At 34.7% G+C, this 27,014-nt stretch overlaps 1 protein-coding gene and 3 long non-coding RNA genes across 4 annotated transcripts; 2 read left to right on the top strand and 2 right to left on the bottom strand.

The window, feature by feature from the left end:
- Positions 1-3,366: 3,366 nt before the first annotated feature.
- Positions 3,367-10,197, bottom strand: LOC126814885 (uncharacterized). The gene is made up of 12 exons (XM_056098484.1): positions 10,181-10,197; positions 9,433-9,528; positions 9,180-9,230; positions 8,571-8,655; positions 8,325-8,384; positions 7,704-7,880; positions 7,105-7,243; positions 6,616-6,724; positions 6,038-6,110; positions 5,322-5,471; positions 4,567-4,706; positions 3,367-3,598 (listed from the first exon to the last, which is right to left on the bottom strand). The coding sequence occupies exons 1-12, from the start codon at positions 10,195-10,197 to the stop codon at positions 3,367-3,369; spliced, it is 1,329 nt and encodes a 442-aa protein (XP_055954459.1).
- A 656-nt stretch (positions 10,198-10,853) lies between these two features.
- On the bottom strand, positions 10,854-12,805 carry LOC126814890 (uncharacterized). Its single transcript, XR_007677789.2, has 3 exons — positions 12,584-12,805; positions 11,492-11,646; positions 10,854-11,093 (listed from the first exon to the last, which is right to left on the bottom strand). It is a non-coding gene; the product is annotated as an uncharacterized LOC126814890 (long non-coding RNA).
- A 4,651-nt stretch (positions 12,806-17,456) lies between these two features.
- LOC126823514 (uncharacterized) lies at positions 17,457-18,991 on the top strand. The gene is made up of 4 exons (XR_007681194.2): positions 17,457-17,552; positions 17,770-17,875; positions 18,293-18,389; positions 18,919-18,991. It is a non-coding gene; the product is annotated as an uncharacterized LOC126823514 (long non-coding RNA).
- Positions 18,992-22,876: 3,885 nt separating this feature from the next.
- Positions 22,877-25,962, top strand: LOC126821728 (uncharacterized). The gene is made up of 3 exons (XR_007680472.1): positions 22,877-22,968; positions 24,832-24,977; positions 25,723-25,962. It is a non-coding gene; the product is annotated as an uncharacterized LOC126821728 (long non-coding RNA).
- The last annotated feature ends 1,052 nt before the right edge of the window (positions 25,963-27,014 follow it).

Below are 27,014 nucleotides of genomic sequence, written 5' to 3'. Positions count from 1 at the left end.
AATGTAAGGTTCCCTCTAGTAACCTCTTGTTCTGTCTAAAGAAGGTGCTTGCTGTCATAAAATTATTCAGTGGTGAGATAACTAAGGCATTTCCAGTTTTATCAAAAACACACAACGGCCCAGATCCGGTTAATCCGTCGAAAATATCAGCTGTTCCGGCTTGAAACCTGAAATTATATATCACAATACATTGTTTGGGTATATTCTTGAGCCATTGGAGTATGTCGAATTTAACTGTTTTTAACTGCAGTAACTTGTAAATTCGAGCAATGGCAAGCACAACTTTAATTCGTCGACAGGCAGTCTAAACATATTTCACGATTTAATATTTCACTAACCTGAACTTTGCTGGTATATGAATCAAATATCAGCACCCTATTATGCTACCCCTTTATTACAATATATACATAATGTATAAAATAAGTTTTATTTTCTTTTGGTTAACGATATTTCATTTTGTCTGTGATATTGTACAGTGTGCAGTTATTCGAAACTACAAAAGAGAAAAGAATTGATTTTAAAACTCACATGCCAGATTGTTTTAAGGAATCTCCTGCCCAATTACCACCAAAAGATAGGTAACCATATTTGTTGTAAAATGGAACTTGAAAACTGGGATATCCGCTGATAGTTAAATTACTCGTATCGGCTGTTACCTCTACATCCACCAAATATTTCTAGGAAAAAGACAACAACTTGTAATGCATATCAATATTTATAAAAATCAAACCTTTTTTTTGACAAATGATATTAATCACCTGGAAGCTTTTAAACTGTTGTTTTTTAATGAAGGTCTTGCCAGACTTTTCACTTACATTCCGCCTCGATCCAGTCATTGCTTTGCTATATTCCTGCTATAAGATTTTAAAATGACGTGTTAATTGTATACATGGGTTCTTGTTTCTTCATCCCATCCGAAAGACTAGACACTTATCCTGGGCCATTGGTAAATCGAAACCAGGTTGGAAAATCCCAAAGGCCTTCTCGGCCAACAAAGAGATCGAACACGGGACCCCTTTATATTAATTTCTAACCAAATTTAGCATACCTGAGTGAATATTGCTACTGGTCTCACGGTGTGGGTCTTAATACTGAATTCAAATGGAACAGTGTCAGCATAATAAATATATCTTATAACATTCCAGTCTCCAAAATCATCTGTATATATACTTCTTTTGGTACTTCCTAGATCTATTATCAGTGTTTGATCTGTGGTGTACAGTTTATCATTGACGACAACATAGGAGAGATCACTTATAACAAACTGGTTTTGTCCTTTTACATTAATGTAGAAGTACCCCGAAAGACTGGTCTGTACTTCAAAATCAGCCCCGGCTTGGCATACTAAAATGGTTATTGAAAAATAAAACAAAGATAAAACTTACAATGTTAGGACCTTTTTTTTTAATCCTATGTCTTTAATATTTATGGTGTTTAGTATTGTGTTTTCATGTGACGAAAGTTAAATGGAAATGATTTCAAACTCTAAATAAATTCAATTCAAAATGTTTGTTTGGAAATTTTACAACATATTATTATAGATGATATAGGATTTTTGTGCTTTAGCGATCATAATATCATTTTTTAGAGTCTACCATCAAAATGAGTCTCTATGTCTATGTCAACCAAATGCCACAATTGGAAAAGATTGAGAGTATGTATAGCAACAATAACAACAATTGAATGATAAACATTCGGGTAGCCATGCGTTGCGTTAAAGAAGCAAAGTTGATGTATATATATACTCGTATGAATTTCTTGACAAAGACTAAAAAGTCGCCCAGTAAATAAAACCACAGTATTCTATTGAGTTGTCTCACCTATAAAAGTTTGAGCTTCCTGAATTTCGACCATCTTTGAAAAGATGTTTTATAAATATTCTGAAAGTGTTTATTCCTTATTTCATAAAATTCACATAATAATACACATCATATAAATTGTATCTACCAAAAATGAAATTGTTTATTGATGTTTCTGATCTTTTACGGTAGCTGGCTTGTGATTAGATTACTGTATGACGATATACGTGTATAGTTATGTTACGGTATATTACAGAATTAAAGAATCATTAGACATCTCCATCCGAAGAGAATTTGCACCTATAAAACTTGCTATATTCAAAGGACTACAAAACATGAAGGTGGGTGTAGATAGTAATGCTAAGTATCTTTGTATATTTATTGACCACACGATGGCTGTTACCTCCTTTAGACCTCGATAGAAATAATAGATTATAATACATCGAAGATTGATGACTTATTAGCTTTTACGTTTACATCACAAATACAGATCAAAAGATCCCGCCAATGCTCACCTGTAAATACACAGCAAGCAACAGTAACAAGTAGCAACGACCCAAAGTTCTCATACGCCATCTTGGAATATCCGGATTCTTTAATTGTCCTTCAACTCTCTTTAGTATGAAAGAAAATTGAACGAACCGTACTGATACAATGTTTCATTCACCGATGATACATTTAGGTATGATAACGATATTTATATCAGTTAATACGATCCCATGACCAGTAAATATTAAACTGATAATTAATATCATCTCTTATTTCAACATACACACAAATTTTATCTAACTCAATACACACCTGTAATTTATTTTTATATACGTCACATATCTATCTATATTTGATATTATTTGATTTATGATACTAGGACAAATTCGCTTATTAATTTGAAACGGAAATGAAATGAAATGAAATGGGGTTTAACGTCCTACTGTTTTGCTCCGAAATTTGAAACGGTAACCTTTTCATAAAATATATAGACCGTCTACAGATATCAGAATATTGTCATCATTAGTTTCTAAAGTTAAATCGATCATAGGTTAATGTCATATACTTTTAAAAATATTATTACAGAAAATTTATTAATAGGGATATGACAGATAACAGATGATCCCTGTGTACTCTCCAACGTATACAAATCCATGCTTGGTTTTGTGGTTGTTATACCCAAACAAAGTCAAGCAACCACAGATTTTAAGAATAAATGTTTGGATCCCAAACGATTGACCAATTTGAAACGAATCTGCTTATCGAAATGGAGTTTAAGTGCACAATTATATTTTCGTTGTGAATTTAACATAATTTTAGATTCAGTTTCCGTTGTTATCATACTTTCTCTTTCTAGATCATCCAGAAACACATCTCATATAAAGAATTTATGTCTTTGACAGACTGTATTCAAGCCATCTGTTAGATTCGCATGACCAACAAAAATCCATATTGTTTATCCACATAACAAAATGTAATGGAAACGAGATTAACAGAAGCGTTCAATTTATTGTAAATGGTAACTGGAAAAAAGACTGACAAAAAAAAATAACGTATAATGTTTTAACAGTTTTATTTTCTAACTGGACAAACATTTCATAGCTTCTACATGTATCTGAGCAGTACCACTACTTCCTAATACACAGTTAATAGACCTGATAACACCGTCTACAGAAAAACTGAATGTTACTGATTCACTTTGTTTTCCAGTGATGGTAATTATAATGTCGTCAGATTGGCTGATTTCTTGGACTCTTTGTGGTGAAACGGGAACCCATTTGGACAGTTCGCCCAATATAACTACTTCGGGGCTAGAAATATAGAAATACAACATGTAAGTTAACACTACGTAGAGTCTCACCTCTTTTATATCATCCAAGTTTTGGGGTTTGGATCAGTTCAGAAAGCTGATTAGAGCTAAACATGTTTAAGTGTCCCATTAAGACTCCATAAAACAAAGGTCCATGATTTTTCATTTTGAATATATTTCATGGTTTTGACCCCATGTCTTCATAGTTTATAGATCATATGTTTTATCACAGATTAGGATCCGATATTTCTGATTTGCATTTAATTGTAAATAAATGGCCATATTCAACTATCTTAATCTCTAGTCAGCGTTGGTAGAATATATAGGTCAGTAGTTAATAATCTCAAAATAAATCAAATTACACGAATTCCTAATCATATATTGTTAGTCTGGCTGACCAACTACCATTAACATGGCTGGAGATAAAACAAACGAAGGACCCTAGTGATAATACTATTTCAGTTGGTTTTATTTGAATCATTCTGCAATATATTTGGTGTTCTCTTAGATAGGACCCTATTTTGTCCGGTTTATTAGCATTAGTATGTACATGATTTCTCATTTCAACGATGATTCTAATATATTTATCAAGCATCAAACATTTCCTTGAAACAAGAATCAACGTCCCAACGTAGCTTCAGTTTGGGAAAAAACAGAGCATAAAATAAATCAAGCAATTGTTATCCACAGTATGTGTCTTTTAATACATTTACCGTCCACTAAATATTTCTTGGCAGTTCGATGAAGGGTAGGCTGGTACGCCGCTGCCCGGGCAAAATACTCCACAAATAACCGTATGTTAGTCTTAAAATGAACGAAGTAATGTGTTTGCGAAACTTTAAAATCCAATTGCTTTCTTTTTTTACATCTAAAGACGGATTTGTTCGCATAGTTGAAATATGTTATGCATTTTAAATGATCACAAACTTTACTTGAGACTGTATAAACTACTTGTATGTTTGAACGAACCTTGTCTTTAAAACCGGAGAAACGTAATAGAGACAGAAGTCTATTTTAGAACAGGCAGGAGTTATTGATACTGGGGACTTGTCTGAGAAATCTGTTAACTGGCCAGGTTTGTCCATAGAGAAAATCTTATATCCAGTTATCTGGAAATAATCAAAATAAAGTTATCCATACATGATAATATGCTGAGTAAAACACAATTAAATCTTCGGATATTCATTACTTATATAAACTATTTTAAAACTGGACCACGAAAATTTCTGGTTGTGGCGTGTTGGTCTAGAGCTATGATTCTCGCTAGTTAAAGGGGGGTGGTGGCAGAATGGTCTAATGCGTGCGCTTTAGAGCATAAATTATGTTTTAAGTGGCGTTGTTTCAATCCAAAGACTTTTAGATGATTTCTCTGGGTCTTCCGATTTCCCGCAACTCAGAAATGTGGAAATATAAATGTATTATCTGCTAGTTCTGAAATGACCTGGTTTGTGTTGAATGGTTGTAAACCTTATTTCTATCCAACTATTCTTACATTGTAAAAACAATAGAATATAGTACAGTCTACCCTAAAGTGGAATCATAACAAGACATTAATTCTAATAGTGATAAAGCAATGTTAACTGTTTCGAAAAAATAAGCATATTCTGCATTGTGTGCGAATCGCGCCATTTACCTTGACGGTCGTTTGCTGTGTCAGCATAATGAAAATAAAATCTTACAAATAGGAAATTGTCCCTTTATCTCTAGCGAGAAAACATACTTACATTACCGAAACCTGCTAATGTTGGTGTTAGCTGAAAGGTGTTTTGTATATCAGCAGCTAAAATAATACCAAAATGTCTCGCCTCAATAAAACCGATATTAGAATAAGTTGTCCATAATTCACCAACAGGACCCCCAGTACCAAACGCTGACTGTTAAAAGAAATCGAATTTGAAACAGTTAAATAGTAAAAATACATAATAAGTTTTCTACTCTAGGTAATTTGTACATATATGGATCGTCGTCGATCTGTAAAGTATAATTGTCCACATAGCGTTATTCAATAGTTGTACGTTCAGATATTATTAGAATTTCGAGTTATCTAATTTCTGGATGCCAATACGATTTTGTACTAATGTGAAGAACAAATGTTGTGACATTTTGGGTGAATTAATATTTCCATTAAGTCAAGAGGAATAAGTAACACCCAAAGTTACAAATCCAGCTCGTTAATTTATTGTGATGAAATATTTGCCTTCAAAATAGTTTACTTTTCACTTTTCTAACATAAATTAGGATCTTAAAAATAATTATATTTAGGAAGTATTCATCCGTCTCAAAGACTTGCAGATTTCAATTTTTAAGCTATTATTACAAAACGTTTATTTAATTGGTTACGTTCCTTTATAAGTCAAGGTCCGTGTTTCGCTGTAACACATTTATGTTTAGTAAGTTAGGTGTTAGTTATTACTGGTTGAAATATATTCTCACATCATACCTGATATATCTGACTGTCAATGGCTGTTGCTGGTTTAGACGGCTTCAAGATAAGACCATCATCATTACAGCATCTTTTGACAAAATTAAACACAAAACATTAATTTGATAAAGATAAAACTTGTAAATATATTATATTGTTGTACACTGCCCACTCAATTTCGTTTAATTGCAGTGTAGGTGAGTGTTTGAATTGTGAAGGATTAACCGTCCAGTTATAAACTTAGAACGCCAATTCAGGGTTATCGTAATTATTATTTCATAGGAGTTCTTTCCCCTGTCATCGAAACCTAGCAATATTTTTTTTATGCCAGTCACGCTTATTTTCCCTAGTAATTATAATTTTGTGAACAAGCTACACATCAAGTTTATCAACATTGAAATAGGAACAATATTTATCAGCAATATATGCCATCAAATTCTATATTGACATAAATTTAATAATTTTACAGTCTTTAACTCCATGTAAATAATGTTATAAATATTCTTACATATGAATTACCCATAATATGATTTTCTTTTGAGCCATAGTTTGTTCTTTTAAAACTGAAATTGCAGTTATGTACATCATATATTTACCTCATAATCAGGGATACATTACTAAGTCCAATCTTATCACTCGGACCAACAGGGCCAGTACTCAAAGTAGATACAACAGCATTTAATCCATTGTATGGTTCAGATCGACCTTAAATATACACAGCATGATAATTACATTTCATACGATGTTTACGCGATACACCGGGTCACATGTGTTTAATTGGCTGTCGCGGTGGTACATGAAATTGTTGCTAAAGTAGCTCTTTTCGCCGTTTTTTTTTCAGTTCTATTATTGTTATTACATGCTCTTGCTGGGGGTCATATATAGCGTTATTTTGATGATGCCGTCACAACTCTTGGTATTTATTTGATCCAATAACGTAAGCATTTACAGGTGATTTGATTGCAGCTACTACAGTTGATATAATTGTTGCTACCACAGTTGATATAATTGATGCTACTGCTGCTTCTCTGGGGCAGTGCGGGGTGGGGATGTAGAATTTTTAAATTTGCAATACACTTTCTTACTGTAAGGATTTCCCGACTGGTTAGTTGTCGACCAGAAGTTGTCTTTAAATGGTGCCACGCCCATAGCATAGGCAAATATTGATGATATACCAATCTTCCACTGATCTTGTCCTGGTGAATAATCATCGCTTACACGAGCCTAAAAAGGAGTACATATAGGAAAACTTTGTAAATCACCCATTCATATAAATCTAACATAGTTTTTTGCCTTTTTTTATAACACTATAGCTTGACGTTTTGACAATCTGGAAGTACGACTTTAAGACTACTGGATCATGCCCTCTGATTACATACTTCGAGTTCTTAACGTTTATAACTTCCCACAATCCGTTCTGTCCAGTTTCTCTCACAGTAAATTGGGTAACCATTTCTACATAACTGTCGAATTAAATTTGATAAATGATCGTCGCAATTATCAAGTCAATGGAATTCTTTAAATTAGTTATAAAGCTGGAACTTTAAACCAGAGTAACCGAGTCGTTTTCTAACACAATAGAGTTTGATATGCATATTTAAAAGCACTTCTATCAATGGACACCTGGGGAAATATTCGACTATTGTATTAAAGGGTCAACATAGATTAGTAAACAACCCATTACCTGAGTTACAGCTGGTAGTTCTAGTGACTGCATGGCGTGTCGACAATTCGACATACAATATTGTATAGTAATACCATTTTTCCTGGCACTTTTTCCCATTAAAGTTAACCACACTTTGGCATTATTTATATCAGTCGTTAAAGCTTTCATTCCAAAAAATTCATCATTTAACCAATCCTTTAATTCAACAAATATATAATTACGTCCATAAATGATAGGGAAAAGACTTCGCGGTAATTAATTAGCAGTAACGATGATACACGCGAGTCCTGAGATAATGTCTTTTAAACTATAGCATGGAAGTCACATTTAAAGACACATTATACGAAGCCCAATTTACATGTACCTATTGTGGGGCGTTTTCTGGCTTCGAATATTATAAAAACTATTACTTTAACAATTTTTACATGGCAAGCCGATAATCAACTTTCTGGGAAGATAATGTCTGGTTATACAATGTCTCTTTTACAAAGGAATTATCACGCATGTTGAAGTGAATGGTTTAGAAAGGATTTGGAAAACAAAACTTTAAATCCTCACTCTGTATGACTTTTAGCACAGTTACAAGAGGTTCTCAATCGTGACATTGTATATTGTTTTGATAGCAGTGTAGTACTTTACCTGTTCATAAGAGACTAATCCCCATTTTCTACCCTCGGTAAATAAATCATCCCACAATTTCTGTAAATAGAGAAGATAGTAATTTTTAGTCATGCAACAGATTTACAAAAGAACTGAGAAAGCGACTTATTCACTTGTAAATGGAGATTACGTTAATAATGTAAATTTACTGGCATTTTGTGTTCTAAGAATGAACGCACACAACGTTACGTGTACACATTGATACACGACTATAAATTCCTTTACCTCATCCATTGGGACAGCCAACACCAGTTCAACAATAAAATTATAAGCTCCACCATTTTGTTTTGCATATGTTGTGTCGCTAGACCTTAATGAATAAAAAAACCCGGGTCAAAATAATTACAGTACATACATTTATCAGTTAGCTTGGTAGTTTGTTAACAGTTTCGTCATCCTTCTACGGGATCGGTTCATTTATTTGATTAATTATTATTGTTCTGGTATCCTGTTACAAATACGTACCGGACTAACGATGTTACCGATGTACTTTACCAAATATTATTTGCTTATAGAATTGGAGCCTTAAACGGTGTTCCACGGGATTTTTCGTTTCCCGGATGTGACGAACCCACACGTATATACCCTTGGTAGAAAGTTAAAGATTCCCTGATCCTCATTAGCCCAGTTACTGCAGCAACAAAAGACGTTAAACACCATTTTATTTCATTTTAATCACGTTAGGTTCAGGAGGTGTATACGTTTCTTGGAATAATTGATACCACTGATTGATTTAGACCGAACATTTGGCTCGCGGAAAAAAGACACATACGACAAAATACGGCACAGTGTCATGCGAGAATAACATATTTTCTTATGATTAAAACATTTTACCAGTATCGGTTATGGGCGGATACAGGTAAGCCGGTCTGGTTAAATACATATCTGAAAACAAAGAGAATATATTACAGATAATCAACAATTTGAACACCCATAGATAGTTCACGGTGGCTATACACATCACGATCTTTATTTTCAACTATTTCAACCTTTTTCTATTGGGGCTTTGCAGTAATGTTTTCCGAATGTTCTAGAAATTGTTGATCCGCAATTTCATTGCTAATCGTTAATTAAATTGTGGACTTACTGACTTCCTTGTGGGAATACATCTGGACGAGATACCCAAGTTTTAACACCATTTGCTCGTCCTTTATAATACCACCACGAATCATACTGTATATATCTGAAAAGTGAAACATTATGTTATACTGAGAATACTACTTTACCAGGCCCATTGCAACTGAAGCCCCCCACCCCCACCCCCAAACACCACCACTACTACCTCCAACCCAATTCCACCCCATTTAAAACAAGAATTGCCCCTTGAATATCATGTAGTCGCGTTACGCTGGTAGTATCCATACACCCAATATAAATTTCGTTTCGACGGGTCTGCTTAAAATGGCCTACTAGTGGTATTAGAGCTTCCGATTCCCTGATTTCTTTTCGCGATTTTAGCCTGGTCGGAGCAGAACAGTAGGACTTTAAACCCCATTTCATTTCGTTTTACGATTAAGGTTAACTGGTATCAGATGGTGCATTATATGATTGTTCCGTATATTTGTCATGGCAATAAAATTGTGCTACTGTTACCTTACCTCTGGTATTTTAGCTTTATCAGTAGGCTGTTACATTACCTGTATGGTATTTTAACTTTATCAGTATATTTCTTCACGTCTAACATTGTTTGTTGATAATTCTGTTGATCTTCGGTCTTGTAATAATAATATGCCCCTGTTGATTAAATACGAAAATGTGAATTTGATACTGGCAGGATTCTATTCCCCGATTTCTTTTTATATAATGGTTAGAACCATTTAAATTTCTTGTATTACATCTTAGCTAGGTTCATAAAGAGGCATAGTGGTTCCAAGTGATGGAGCTGAAATACTTCATGCTTTACCAAGTTCCATTGATACAGATTTCTATTCTACTTACCGTTGTCAGTCCAGTAACCGAGATAGTTGATAGTAAGATCAGATTTAACATAGGTATCATCTCTATTGTAGCGATATCTTAAATATTCACCCCATCCTTCCATAGCCTACGAATGAATATTTATACATGAAATGTGTTACTTCTACATAATTCATGTTTTACTCTTTCATTTTAATAATGTGAATTAAAACAGACATACGTCATGCAGTGCAGTGTGCTATGAGGGTGAATGGATCTTTTAGGTGTACACAAGCCTCGGTGTTTGATCCTAAGCGAACAACTAGACGCTATTGCCTGTCAGACCCCCCGTACTGCGCCATTGGCAAGTAAAATCTACGCTGGAAAATCCCAGGGAACTTTCTCGGCCAACACCAGATCAAACTCCGGACTCCCTAGTTATTGAGCTAGCGCCTTATTCGCCCAGCAACAGTGGCTCTCGTTTAATAATATATATATATATATATATATATATATATGAGTCTATAACATAACATTTAATAATATATATATATCAGTCTATAAAATATCATTTATTTATTGTTTTTATAAACAACATCTCGTACCTTATTAATGCCCCCGTTGTGGTAGTAAAGTACGGTTTCAACTACATGACCAGGCGGAACTTCAGTTACGCCACCCATAGTACCCCAGTGTACAGAACCACCTATGTCTAAGAATGACTCATGCCAAACGGATGTGGACATAAAGTTGTTGGCTGAAGAGATAATGATAGTGTCACCAGTTTGATCAAACAATGCCAATGGACCACCTTTAATACCGTAGTTTATTTTGGTTGTGGAATAGCCCCAACTGAAATATGATAGTCTTAATTAATTTAAAAACAATGAAAAAAAAAAAAAAAAAATTTTCCCGGTATGATCTTTGGGCAATTCACATCGCTTAGTGTCAAACATATTCACAAACCGTAAAGAGTAATTACAGACTACCTATACATAGTAATCAAAAACTACCCCAGAAAGTGGGTTCGCCATTATCTTCTTCAGTATCAAGTATGACGTTAGAACTTTTTTTTATCAGGTGTTGAGGACTGTATATTTTAATAATACAAAATTAGAGATGGTGTAAATCTACGTGTCTTTACGCACGTGAAAGCTTATTACCTGAATGTGTGTTTATCATGGACCAAATTTTGTAATCGATGTTACTGGATGCAATTTACATGGCAAATAGGACAAAATAAAACTTACGATCCCATCTTTTTCTCGGTATCACCAAACATCATTCCACCATATGACAGATATCCTAAAGCAGGCGTGCCCTTTTCGATTTTAAATCCAGGAAAAGACGAGATGGAATAATCCACGTTCCCAGCATCAGTATTATTAGCACCATTAACATATTGCTATAAATAAAGAAAACCTTAAATGCATTATAAATGTTCCACTGTTATAAAAACAAACCGAATCAAACTTACATCAACAGAAGAGAGAGAGGTGTATAGGATTTAATGTCCACTCAATCATATCAAGGTCATTTCGGGAATAAAATATGGTACAAATTTATATCAATAATACGTTTGTGCGTAATAGTATTGAGTATTGGACAGGCATGGCATCGAAACCATAGTACTTAACTCAATAGTAGAAGTCATGATCTAAAGCGCACTGATTGCACTACTCAAACATCCACCCATTCCCCCGCCCCTCTCCCACAAATCAATTTGAATGTGTAAACTATACGTTTATATATTGAAATGGTTCGAATGCACTTATATGTATTAGGGTACAAATTAACTGATCGGGAGCCACGGTGAGTTGATGACCTGGTGCTGACTCACTAACCAGGTGGTCCCGGTGTTGACTGAGAACGTTACCCAGGATTTTCTACTCTTGTTTCCCCTTGTTATTGGGCAGGATGGTGGGTCTGGCGACGCAAATCTTCTAGTCGATCGAATAGACGAACACAGGAATTTCCATACCACTGTTCGTAGGTTAAATAGGTTAAAGATCCTCGGACATTTTGGGATAGAAATAACTAGAAAGCGTTGCGCCTGTAACAGGGCACAATTTCCCACGTAGCACATAGTCGGTTCATTCCAGTTGACGTTAAACCTATTTATTTCCTTAATTGAGCAATTTTCCCAGAGATTTCAGTAGTTATGTCAAATTTATTTTACAACTAAATAATAATCTCTGGGTATTTCCACTTATAGTGATATGAAATACTATTGGAAGCAACAAATGCAGTTTTTTTTCTTGAAAGCCTGACTTCTAAGCTATTAAAGTGACCTGTTTTAGAGCTTATTTTGAATAATAGTTTCAAAAATTAAATTGACGCACCTGACTAAAGATGACAAATGGAGTTGAATTGTTATTGTATGTCTTAATAGCAGCTATGATTTGTGATGTTCCAGCAGTGTAATGGAAATTAGTTCTGGTCCATTCTCCAAATTTATCGACGCCTCCATCAGCGGTCGTCTGTGTCAATTTCAGGTCATGACCAGCAACGTTTCTTTTACCATTAGCAAAGAAGAATGTATCACCGCTATTCAACCATGTAACATTATTCACATCGATTGAATAAGCGCCATTGGTACTTATATTGATGACAAGACCTTCAGAAGAACTATCCCATCCCGGTTTCTGAACTAAAAACACGAATGGCTGATGTAAAAAAGGCTGATGTTGAATATACTGTGATCAATAAACTAGTTGGCCCACTTATAGCATTTTGAGCCTTTAACATTTGTAGATTCCAGGGGAAAACTGGTGAAGTCACGTTTTCTGACTTTAGAGTAAATGGAAATTTCCAGTTTAAACACTCATTTCTTCAGTTCGGAAGAGTTTTTTTTTTAAATATTGCAAGTTTCTATGAAGAATCGTGCATTTAGTGAGAACATTAATTAAGCTGGTGCACACCCCCATAGCATTCCTATGGTGTATTTTGGGCATTTGACTTGGACATCACCAGTTTTTCCCTTTTATGCCTTTCAAAAAACCCTCTGTAGAGAGTGGAATGTCAAGTTGTTCCATACAATATTTATAGAAAAGAATGAAGGGACCAAGGGGTAAAATCGGTGGAAGTAATCGAACAAAAGCATAAATGTGGACATCACCAGTTTTTCCCCTGTGGTCTTCATTTGGATTCACACCCTAGATCACCGATAGGACTCCGAGCAACATAAGTTTAAGAAACTAAATAAGCGTAGTTTCCGGGATAAAAGCGCCCCAAATGTCTCCAAGGGGGAATAGGTAGCTATCCAATATAAATTTAAGAAAGTCCGTAAGAACTCACTGAGACACAGCGGCTCGCTTATCAATGATGCAAAGAGAATGTTTCAAACTAGATCAGAACTGTCTAAAAACATTATATTAACACAAAGACTTTGAATCGTATATGTTATACAAATGATAACAACACTTTTAAAGACCCTGAACTATACATTTGGATTTCATTACTTTATGTTCAGATAGGTTAATAGTTATGTTAAACCTCGACGATATTCGGGTAATACCTGATCGTGTAAGTATGAATTTTAAGACTAATTTCTTACCCGAAAGTCCCAATGACAACACTGACAGGATAATAAATATATATAGTAGCATGGTCTCTGCTTTCTATAATGGTTAAATCGCCCATACACTTATGTCAAGTTGCCTATTTGATAAATGTTCAAAGTCAACTCTTTACTACAGATAAGCGGTGTGTGTTATCTGTGAATGACTTTCGTGTTGTCTTACCGCCGAAATGTAACATTTCACTATCCATCGTTTCTCAAGATGCTGCTTAATTTAAGGATACATCGATATATATATTATTTTAGTGGTTTATCCATATTCTGTCGTCTTAGATGTGTTAAAATGCAATACCACCCCCCCTCCACCCCCAACCTAACAATTATAGTAAACCCAACAATCTGAACATTTTGTGATTAGTGTCACCTAAAGGATGGTTTAATATAAACTAGTCGAAATACTATCGTAATTTCGAAAAATAAGAAAAGTGATCAAACCGTATTGGTGTGTTGGATTACACTATCTTTTAAGATACCATAAACAAAACTGCTTCTATATCAAAGTTCAAATGTTGATCTAGTTATTTAGCTATTATTAGTGACTTGATACATTTCATTTAGATAGCCGTGGTAGCTATGGAAGACAACTTCGGACAGACATTTTATTCGATCTGACAATTTTACTTTTTTCGATGCTTGACGAAAATGTGTTTCAATTTCGATACGAAATGAGGATATGAGAAAACATTTGTTGCAACATTCACTCGTGACTGATAACTTTGGAATAAATTGTTCTATATAAGTTGCTCGATACCATAACGTAAAAATTAAATGCTTAACTCGATACCATAACGTAAAAATTAAATGCTTAAATTAATTTTGATTTTCCAAAAGAATATGTTTTTTTGATGATGTGTAGCACAACTTCATTATTTTCATGGATAATATACCAAAATGTTATTTACGTGAGGAGGACCACAATTGTTTATAAATAGAAAATCATATTCATATTTTCCATTGGCGAAAAATGTTGCATCAATTATCATAAACTTTCTAATCTGATTGATTTGCACAAATCGAATGCGCCAGTCCTTGACACGATTAGATTACAGTGCATCTGTCACCACTTGATTTTAACCTTGGTATTTTAACATAGCGTTCCTGCTTTGTTTTAAACTAGGACTTCATGTGTAATGTGATTGCTCAGTGTGTAAAGTGCTAGTCCACTAATTTTGAGTTCGGGGTTCGTTCCCGGTGTTAGCCGAAAAAGTTCCCCGGGATTTTCCAGCGTGTTTTATTGGTACATGACGGAGAGTCAGCGTCTAGTAGTTCAGGTGGAATTTGAAATAGAAGTAGGCCCTAGCGTTGTTGTCAGCGCTAAATTTCTCTCATAGCACACTGCATGGCGTATGCCCATCTCCATTATTCAAATTGGTGCAGAACAGTAGGACGTTAAACCCCATTTCATTTCACTCATGCGCATTGCGGGAAGCTTATGGACAAAAATCATTGAATGTTTTAGCGTTTCCGTGTGTACGTATTGCGTGATGCGTTGTGTCTTGTATTCATCGCGCCCCCGGGCCAATGAAAACGCATTGAGTATTACGCATAAAGGACACCCCCATCATATGACGTAATCAAGGGGGGGGGGGTCAAGTCACATTCACGCCGGTTGGAAAGAATCCTTGCCTCAGCAAGTTAATTATTTTGATAGATACATTGGAGAAGTGGATATACTTCAATCCGTATCACGGACACGCTTCATAGGCAAAACAGTCCCCCGCACGTATCCCAATTTAATACAGAAATCACTGATGATAAATGATAGGACACAATAATTTGGGAGTAACACGAGAATACAGCTTGGCTTGAGTTATTAACATAGCTGCAGAATTTTGAGCATTAGTATTTAGCGAAACGGAATATTCGAACTAATTTTAAAACATGTATAATTCCAATTATTTTTGATTTATTATTCTTGGACTTTATAGTAGAATGGTATATTGTTCTTTTCGGTATTTAGTACAGCCGATTATGTTCGCCTAGGGGTGTTATTACAACGCCTCTTACATTTTGCATAGACAATATTTCACATTTAAATTCAAAAACATCTTAACGGTCATGAAGTCGATAAAATTACAGATAAAAATTTGTCAAAACAAAATTTCACATTTAATTTGTTTTCTTTAGAAGATCATACTATATTGATATATTTAAACCTCACGTTATGAAAATCAGTCGATAACAATAGATAACGATGTATATATATCAATATAATATTAATCTTGTTACGGACATAGATTGGTAGGAGTACATTATTGTAGCCACCAAGATGAAAATCGGTGTGTGCATCACGTTGATTTTCTGCAGCGTTGCGGCAGGTGAGTGTTTTATGTTGATAAATAAGGTTTTTTATACCATGAGTTACGTGTACTATCTAGTAGCGTTGGTAAAAATTGTGTTTAGTTTAACTATACTGTATTTTTCACAAGGTAAGATAATATTTGATATACTTGAGGACGCTGTAGTGCAATAAGGTGAGGAAGTGCCATTGTTTTTTTTTAAAATAAATCCATTTGGGTTTTTTTGGCAAATAAATCCATTTGTTTTTTTTTTTGCAAATAAATCCATTTGATTTTTTGTAAATAAATCCAATATTAGCAGAATTTCTTAACAACTTGTTCATTTTGATCATTTTATCACTTTTATCACTGCATATGTCCATTTTAGTGTTCTGGTCTAAAAATATGCAACAATACGAATTTTGGCAGATTATGCGACGCTCTCGTAAAAACGATCATATGCTTTTTACAGGAAAACTGAAATTCGATGATACAGCGGATGCTGAATTTCAACTACAAATCAACAAAAATGGCAGCTACAGCATTTTATTCAACAAGGTTACGTGGTTAACTTCCGCTCCTACATTCTTCTTTGTTGGAGGAAAGAAATATTCTTTAGCTGACCAATCCTTGAAGATCAACCAATCTGTACAACTTACCGGATATGATAATCTGGGGCATTGGCAGAAAACTTGTTGGCCGTTTGTTATTATAAACAACCATATGACTACATGTTTTAAAACCTACACAACACCAGCTTTACCTTTTGTTATATTTGAGCAGGTATGGATTTCAAATGGATTAACACGGTCGTGAGAAAATTTTCAAAATTTCCTGCATTTTTAGATATTTGTTCACTATCACATATTTCTTTGTAATTTTGTTATTTGATATTTTCGTCCCTTTAGAATTACCCGAATTTTCATTAAATCTCGTGCGGCATTATTTTGTATTTCAGCAATATCTTAATATAACCAATGGAACTTCTACAGGGGATACCGATTCTGTCATTGCTGGATTTCCAAGCTTTCAAATGCCACAAGATGAAGGTCAGCTTGGATATATGCACTTTGCTGGAAGCATGGCCGGAGATTCAGCCAAGTCATTTGGGAGGTGAGAGTTAGCATACACGATTTTACAAGCTCCTTCTTATTCCAGAAGATATAACGTTTTTTTTTAAACTAATGTTACGCCAATAAAAATATTTTTTATTTATCTTTCAGGTGGAATAATAAAGTTAAACTTAGCACTGGAATAATCGGTGGGCCTTTAGTTTTGTTTGATTCTGGTGAAAATGTCCTTGTTATATCTCCCTTCAACCAATTTATGGCTGCATCTAGTTATTCTGATGGAGAGTCGTATAGCTATGGTGTCATGGGCGGTGTCGATTATGTACCGGCAAATTATGTTCTTCAGACTGTCCTTATGTACAGATCGGCTGGTATTAACAGGGTATGATATTTGTAAACATCATCTTCGGAAGTAAAGCATAGAAATATGGTCATAAATAACAGAGCTGGTTTGTGATGAGCGGGCGTTAAGAAACATTTCTTCCTTTTTGTTGTTACGAGTGACACTTGTGTTGAAGATTTGGCCTTTTAAAAATTGTGAACGATAAAGGAGTTTTAAATTTACCATTGGTAAACTGTTACTTTTATTTCTGTGTTAGGCCATGGATGATTGGGGTCGACTGATGACAACATATTATGGTAAAGATGGTTCTTACAGACAAAGTGATTTAACACTAAATTATATAGGATATTGGACGGATGGAGGTTAGAGTTTTATACTAACACATAGTAGCACATGTTGATGTTAATAAATGTATACGTACATCAATATATTTCTTTTCTACTTACATAAGGATTAATTAGACCACGCCCTTTCCCCAATCCCATTCAAACGAATAGAATATTGATTATAGTAAAACAACCCAAACTCCCTTAATTTGTCATTATTCTGTATCATGTAGGGAATTTGATAATCATTGTGCATTCTGAGCCCTTGTAATATATGTGTGATAGAAATGCTTCTCGTGTTCTTTTGTGTAAATTTTGACATAAAATACTGAGGTAGGGGATAACAATTTTCGCAATAACCGCGGTCGCTAAAATATCATATACATGCACTAATTAATTAATTACATATGTTCTGGTAATACGTTACTTACGTATTACCCCCTTTTCTTGAAGGTGCCTATTACTACTATAACGTTGAAACAAATAAGGATTATGAACAGACTATTTTAGACTGTGTACAGTATGGAAGAGATATAAATATGCCTTACAGGTATTCACTATATTTTGCAATTTTGTTTTAATTTATCTGATCGAATAATTAACAGCGACGTCAATTTTTTTTACTTGATAATGACAAATGGCCATCTGCCAAACTTGCGGTTGACATGTATTTATTTTCTTTTTAAAATTATTGTAAGTTACTAAATTTTCTGGGCCATAACAAGTATCATACTTTAGTCGCAACAGATTACCTAATTGACATCGAGAGAACGCGCCTTTAAACTTTATGTAGGATAGTAAGGAATGTTCATTGTATCACCACGTTGTGATCGCAAGGAGGTTGGTGTGACTAAAAATGGCTCTCAGACGGTTATTTATGTCATTATGATTATAATTTGGTGCAAATATTTAGTCATACTCCAAATACCTAGATATATTTTCAGTCATTCCTCCTATAAGTGAGTGATTTATTTTTAAACATTTAGCACTAGTAAAAATAAATCCAATCCATACATTCAGTGATTCTATCAATTGTCTCATATAGTGTTTTTTTTTTAAATATTTTTCTTTATATATAGGTATTTACAGATTGATTCATATTTCTATTATAAAGGACCGCATGGTGGAGTGCAAACATGGACACCGATGCCCGAGCTCTTTCCGCATGGTTTTCAGTAAGATCTTTCCCACATAATATATAACATGTAATACCTTAAGTTTCATTTCGTTATGATAATCTATATCAAACGTGTAACGAGATACGTTTTCAAAAAAAAAAAAGAAGAAAAGACTAGTCCAGAGCCCTGTATTCCTCTCGTTGACATTAATCCTCTTCCTATTATTTTGGGTTACATTTTTGAGAAACAGAATGCATTGATACCAAATTTATTATTTATGATAGTGCTTATGTGTTTAGCATGATAATTCCTGTATCGTTATATTACAGATATCTATATAACATGACGGGGTTACCGATAGGGTGTCATAACCGATGGTGGTAAGTAGAACTATGACTTGTTATATGGATGGGAAGCTGGAGGTCTAAGTTGTAAAGACAAATGATATTACATGCGAGCATGACGTCATCTCAGCATCTTGGAATTATATGACGTCATATGAAAAATCAATACAGAGTTGTCCAAGGAACAAGATCGTACTTGCGTTAGCGGAACAAAATGCTTTTTCGAAGAGCGTCGCCACCTGCAGAAACAACAAGATGAGTAAAGTTTGTGGACCATTTCCTGGTCCACACAATATATCTCTTAAATCAGATACACTTTTGAATTGTTGACAATTGTAATAAATGGTGGGGTTTACAGAACATTCAAGTGCTGAGCGAGACGATTTTACTGTATCACTTCAGGTCTCCAAATAACACTTATGCAAAACAAAATGGTGGGCAGTTTGACTTTATTGTTGAAAAAGCAAAAGCTGTACCAACAGATGAGGTTAGTCCTATTGAATAAATATGGATGGAATGTTTCAGATATTTCAGAGATGCAATCACATTGTAAAATATTTTTAGTTGTATCGTAGAAAAACAGTTTGAAAATAAAATATCGTTCATCTACTTTAAATTGCTAAAATTATGTATTTTCTATTTCATTTATTTTAGTCATTTTGGAACTATCTGTTTGACAATGCTAAAAGATGGGGTTTGATACTATATGAACAGGTACGTAGAAAAAGACGCATTTGTTTAACTGTACATTCATGATTATAATAGTGAACCCGGTCTCAAATTAATCGGGAAATTTGTCCTTTGGGCAGTCTCCAGAAAATAAAAGACTTCATGGGTGGAGGAAAGGGATACCCTTATTTTAGTATCCTGAAATACAAGATGGATGGATGACCGAAATTACATTTTCTTTCTAGGATTGGCTTGATGTTGAATTTGCTGGTGTTAATGCCTTACTAACTCAGGTAGATCTTGGTAGAACGTGGTTGATGCAGATGGGTATGGCTGCCAGGAATAATGATCTCACTATTCAGTATTGTATGTCGAACCCAAGACATATCTTGCAGAGTCTTGAGATACCAGTAGTTACACAGGTACCATTGTTATTTCTGTATAACATACATTGTCCCAACGATGCATATAATATTTACATCAATTCATATTGTTCAGAGGTGCGCCAGAAAGCTTAAATAATGTTCAATTTAGAAGCATGTGCAATTTTATTATGTCTCTAAATAATTGAAAAAATATATAGACAGAGAATAATCATTCTTTATGGTATTCTTAAATTGCAATTTCATTATTTCAAACAAAGGTTTTATTTATCATTAGTAAATTACTGTTTGTTTTAGGCTAGAGCCAGTGGTGACTATCGTGCTGGTGCTGATAATTGGAAGATAGGTATTAGTTCTATTTTCACTGATGCTGTTGGAGTGGCCCCTTTTAAAGATAATTTCTGGTCATCTGCTGATCAACCGGGGAATCCAGCTTATCCAGGTAATTGAATTACTTCCAATGGTAAAGGTTACTCCGTATAGTTGAATCCATAAATGATTGATTTATATATATATATATATATATATCTAACATTTCAGTAACAGCGAAAGAAGGGTTATAACTAAAAAGTAGACCCTAAGTCAGAATTTCAACATGAGAACTTCAGCTTAAACAATAAGTACATTGACCCAAGTAATTGAATGGTAATTGTTAAGAAGCAGTAAATGTGTCCGAAATTAGAATTAGGGGACTAGAGTATGTTATGTCTTTTTACAGACACAGCTAGCAATTGTATCCGAATTTTCTCAACAGAATGTAAACCTATATACAGGTTGATTCTCATTATTTTATACACGCAGATCTAAAGGAAACTCATGCCGAACTTCAAGCTGCTGTAGCTACTCTCAGTACAGGTCCAGTTGGTCCTGGTGATATGATAAACAAAACAAACGCCACTCTAGTTATGCAGTAAGTTGTTTCAAATTTATTTTGGCACATCATATCCATTGAATTAATACCATGGATAGAGTAATATATTTTACCCAGAATAACTCATATCAATACGCTTACACTCAGACTTTAAAAGGGGAAATAAGCTGCGTTTTAAATTATGTTTCCTTCCTTGCCAATTCTTCCCGAATTTACTGTTGTGTTATAATAAGTGGATTGAAGAAACACAAACTGGGTATGGCATATCGACGTATACTAATATAAGGATATAATGCATCATGATAAACTGTTGAATATTGATATGTTATAAAAACTGTGTGGAAGATACTTAAACTGTACATCGCGAATTGCCTCATCGGACATAACGACATGTGGATCATAAGAAATTGTTAAATATATTGTTATATTAAAGAAGAAATATTCAAACGGTGAATAACGAGATGACTAGCATCGTTATTGCTAAATAACGAGGAACACGCTGCCTTGTTATTCGTTATTCAACCTGTTATTCGGGATTCAAATATGAGGCTAACCATCCTAATTGTTATTCAAGCAGCGAATAACAAGCTTTTGTTTTTCGTTTTTTTACCTCGTTATTCGGGATTCACATACGAAGGTGTTCAGGTATCAAGGGTGTTTGGAATTCAAATATGAAGGTAGCCCATCTTTAATGAGGATATTTCAGGATTTAGTTAAAACGATAACTAGACAACATCGTTAGTTTGATATGTTTTATTTCAGATGCTGTAGATCTGATGGAATGATTCTACAGGCTTCAAGACCAGCTAAAGCTATTGATGCTGAAATTAAACAGGCGAGTTTCTTTACCTGCTTTTATAGAGTAAATTAGTCAGTTACATAAATCTAATTTCCTGAAAATATTAATTTGTCCCGTAACGAGGAAACACACTATCTATGACGTTCGCTTATGCAGAAAGGTCGAGTTCGTAATGTCCCATTTTCTGTAGCCTACTAAGGAAGTTGGCGTAGATTAACAATTTACTAATACTAAGTGTACTAGTAGAAAAGTTAAGTTTTGGTAACTATCGACCTTAAACAAGGTAAAGGGTGTGTAGAATCCGCGTCGAACAGGAATATGAAAACGAAAATTTCCCTCGCTAGATAAATAAAGAAGATTAACAAAAGCGACACTAACACTGTTTTCGTCGTCAGATATTATTAAACCCCAACTTTCTTCAAGGTAATAAATAAAAAACATTTAAAAATGATCTCTAAGGTAACAGAAATGACGTCACAGAGAATTATGACGAAGAGTGCTGGAACCAAGAGCGCGTGGAAATTGGGAAAGTACTGACAAATGTTTAAAAAATTCTAAAAAGTACTTATGGGGAAGATGGTTTGAGGAGTATTATTAATACCAGTAAATTCAAGAGTTTTAAGAGTTCTAATCCAAAATATTTCTTTCTTTAAAATTGAATGAGTGGTCGCATTAAAAGTATTAGGCCATTTTAATCGATGGAAATTGCTACACTCTGCTTCAGCGAAACATGGTGTTCAGTACTTATTCAGAACCTTTTTTATTTAAAAAAAACCCCTGGTTAAACTCTTTTTATTATAGATGGCCTTAGGGGGCAGTGTTGGACCCCAAGGTGAAGTGTGGACGACCTATACCGACATTGGTGACTTTGTATTTGGGTTGGTTTTAGGGACTGCTATGGAAGCTGACTACAGTTTGTCACCTACCACTGCTGGATTTAACTTTGTAAGTCGTGATTAACTTCCTTGACCGTCGTAATTAATCGGATATCGATGCAGCTGTAAAACGCGACCAACAGTCCACACGTTTGTTTCATAATCTTGACACTATATTTCTGCTATTTGATTTACCGAAGTGAAATATTTATATGCCGAACGAATGGTAAATTTTACTCGCACTTTCTCCATTATCATATACTAGAAGAATGCCCGGCTTCGCTCGGGGGTCATAACCCCGAAACCGGAAGTGGTAGACTAACGCCACCTGACCTATGTTACTCCCCGGTCCGAGCTACCCCTATACCCCCAATTTCAGACTCGGGGCAGACCTAGTGTAGCCGCCAACCCCGAACAGACAGACAAACAGACAGACAAACGACAGTCACAAATATTAGTATAGATTTCTGTCACATCATATTTTGTAGTCGATCGCGAGAATCAACGAAAACTGTCAACTAAACGTAGCTTCGGTACTTAACCCTTTATATCTGCATAGGCGTAGGGGCTCGATGACAGTTAGGGGGGCAGAACCCGAAATGCCCGAAAAAATTTCGGGTTTACTGACAGCAGCGACCTTGTATACCCCCCCCCCCCCAAAGTCAATTTTGGAATATTTGACGGCTGCAAACACGTTTTCCTGCTATTGCAGCCGTTGAACAAAGCAACTTCAAAGTGGTCTAATATAGCCTAATTAAGGTGGCTGACTCGGAATTCCAATCAATCGTTTACAGTCCTCGAAGACGGGACCGTTAGGAGTAAATTTTGAAAAATTAACTGCCGCAAACGCGTTTTCCCGATATTTCAGCCAGTGAACAAAGCTGACTCGAATTCCAATCAATTGGATATACAGTCCTCGAAGACGGGACCGTTAGGAGAAAATTTTGAAAATTTATCTGTCGCAAACGCGTTTTCCTGCTATTTCAGCCGGTGAACAAAGCAACTTCAAAGTGGTCGAATATATATTATAGCCTTATTAAGGTGGCTGACTCGAATTCCAATCAATCGTTTACAGTCAACCAAGACGGGACCGTTGAGAGAAAATTTTGAAAATGTAACTGCCGCAAACGCGTTTTCCTGTTATTCCAGTTCCAAACAACCAATCAATCGTCGCGCGGTATATGGAGGCCTCACCCTCCCGGAGAAAAATTTGAAAATTTAATCACCGTAAATGCGTTTTCTGCTATTCTAGCCCGTGTAAGCAACTGCAAAAGTATCCAATGGTTTTGTAACTGAAATCCCACTCTGAATTCTAACCATCCAATCAGACTGTTGCATCTGCATTCACAAATAATAATCGATGCCTGAAAAATGTCGCACAAAGTAGAGTGGCTCCAGACAAAATGTGTTAATCCATAGTCAACTCAGTACAAATTCGTGATATTCAATTACAAGAAAAGTAAAATTAGTGTTTTATTAGGGCTCGGTGACAGCTAGGGAAGCAAAACCAGAAATGCCCGAAAAATTTCGGATTTATAAGACAGCAGCGCCGATTTTCTTTGAGAGGCGAATGACCCGCCAAGAAAATTTTGGAATATTTGACGGTCGCAAACGCGTTTTACTGCTAGTTTCCTCTGCCGCTTTCCGGCCCGATGCCCGTTTTTCGGTCAATACCTATTTTCGGGCAATACCGTTTTTTCGGGCATACCTATCATAAGAGAGCTTCGGGCATATTTTCGGGCATATGCAGTGGACAAGAAAAAGACGAGAAAATACTTTTCGGGCAGTGTGGATCTCATAGAAATAAGTTAGTTATATTTCTTCTCTAAACGTTAATAGAAAAAAAAGGTCTTCGAATTTTTCATTGTATATCTGGATACAATATTAACACAAATGTATACTATGTTCTAGTTGTAAGCAGTTTTATTTCTAGTTTGAACCAAGTAATATATTTACCAGAGCTACAGCATCTAGTCCCATCAACCAACCATTTAGTGATAGTCAGCCATTGAAGATTACCACTGCCTGTTCACGATCCGAGATATGTTTGTATTATACAAGTCCTGTCTTTTCACCGGGGTAAGTAGTATACGTGTATAATTATCAAGTACCACTGTGATTATGTTAGTGTTTTTATATAATCGTTCCAGATTTACGCCGGAATATAACAAATTAAAAGATTTAAACATATTGGCAGGTCTTCGATTTCTGTCTCCTTTGATTCCTCACAAAATTGGAAGTTGGATAGAAAACGAAGACTCTGTTTAAAAAAAGCAACTTAGTGGTTTGTTCTTATTCATGGATGTGACGACAGAGATCAGGCAGAAAAACACTAAAACATTCAAATCAAGATATTGGCGAGGTCTTCAGTTTCAGGTTTTATTTTATACATATATCCCATGTAGAAAAGAATTAATTCCATATATTTTCTAAATCAGAATTTTATATTTTTGAGTAGTTTTGTCAGATAACTTTAGTTATAATGATGATATACAAGCAATAAAAAAAGTATTAACAATATCAATTATCTTTAGAAATTGTAAAAGTTATCTGAAATGATCTGAAAAGGTATGCTGATATAGACTGAAATCGTAAGGTAGATTTGCAAAGGTTATAGTAAAACGATGAGTGTTTCAGATGTGCTCTTTATGCAATAGTATAATAATTATCCCAGAACTTTTCAAAATTGGTGTCACTACTGTGTGGATTACATGTTAGGTCAACTAATATAATAGTATGGGTGACCTAGTTATACAATTACAGTCTGAAAAACGTACTTTTATTTGTCTGATATAAAATTAGATTTTTTTATGTTTAATTTCAGCGGTAAAAACGTGTTAATCTATGGAGAAGAAGGAAAGTTTGTAGCTATGTCGAGTAAACGTGTAAGAGATATCACTGTTGATACTGATGATTTACTTATTACAGTGATTGGTGGTGTTAATGAACAGATTAAGTTTGGATTTATAGAAGCCAATCAATATATATCTATATCATGTAACTTAGGTGCTACAGGTTCTGCTATTATCAGTTTTATGGCACAATCTTGTTCTGGACTTTGAGTATACTGTCTAACACAAATTATAAGTCTTCTTTATTTTAAGTAAGATTTATTAGATAATAGATTTAAATAATAATAATAACTGCAGAATTTTGTCTTTTAAATTTATTTTTTCATTTGAATAAGTCAAATTATATTAGGTAATCTGAAGCTAAAGTATTTTCGTTACATCTTGCATCCATTAAAGAAAAGTGGTCTACAGAGTATGTATTAGTAAAGACATTTAAGTTGAAAACTATATAGGATATGTCAAAATTTATTTTCAAGGACAATGTAATGTGTTTGCTGCGTAGGCCTTGATTCTGGGCATTGCAGTGGACCGGTCCACGAAGAATACACCTATACGACCACAAAGAATGACAATTATGTTGATTGACCAGGATACGGCCAGTCTATTTTTCTTAACGTTGTGTAAAACAATAACAATCGTGTCGCGTTAAATGAAACCGTAAGCACTAATACATAACCATTATACAGTACAAAACGGATAACATATAGTTCATATTCGGTTACATCGCGACCCAATAAAGTATGGAAAATAATTCTAAATACGAATGACTTTTCATCTACCTGTTAAATACAGTATTCAAGAACACGTTACTGAAAAGAAAATCGCTTTAAGCAGGTAACTATTTCGAATACAAAACATGAACCACATTCGGATGTGGCTGAATTAGAGCACCATAGAAAAATGAGTAGCAGACGATGTCTTGTAAGCACGCAGGGACGAGGGGTGCATGTACCGGATTGTTCCCGATATTATTGAATCTCTTAATAAAAGGTATTGTCACCGGGATAACAGAGAGCCTGAATGTTGATATACTGTAAACTTCAAACTATTCACAATCGTGTTTCATGGACATCATCCGACCCAGACACAAGGTCACGTCTTAATATAACATAACTGAGATGACAAATGTGTCGCTGTCATCAATATTAGGTCCAATAATAGATAATTTTGGAAAAGTGGCCTTATTTCATTTCACGATCCCGTGTTGCTACGCGAGATATGTTCGATTACCAAGTCACTTTTAATTAAGCACGACTGGTTTCAT

This window comes from Patella vulgata, chromosome 1, assembly GCF_932274485.2.
Source record: "Patella vulgata chromosome 1, xgPatVulg1.2, whole genome shotgun sequence".
Lineage (NCBI taxonomy): Eukaryota > Metazoa > Mollusca > Gastropoda > Patellidae > Patella > Patella vulgata.
The sequence above is the reverse complement of the archived record's forward strand: the minus strand, read 5'-3'. Positions and strand labels throughout refer to the sequence as shown.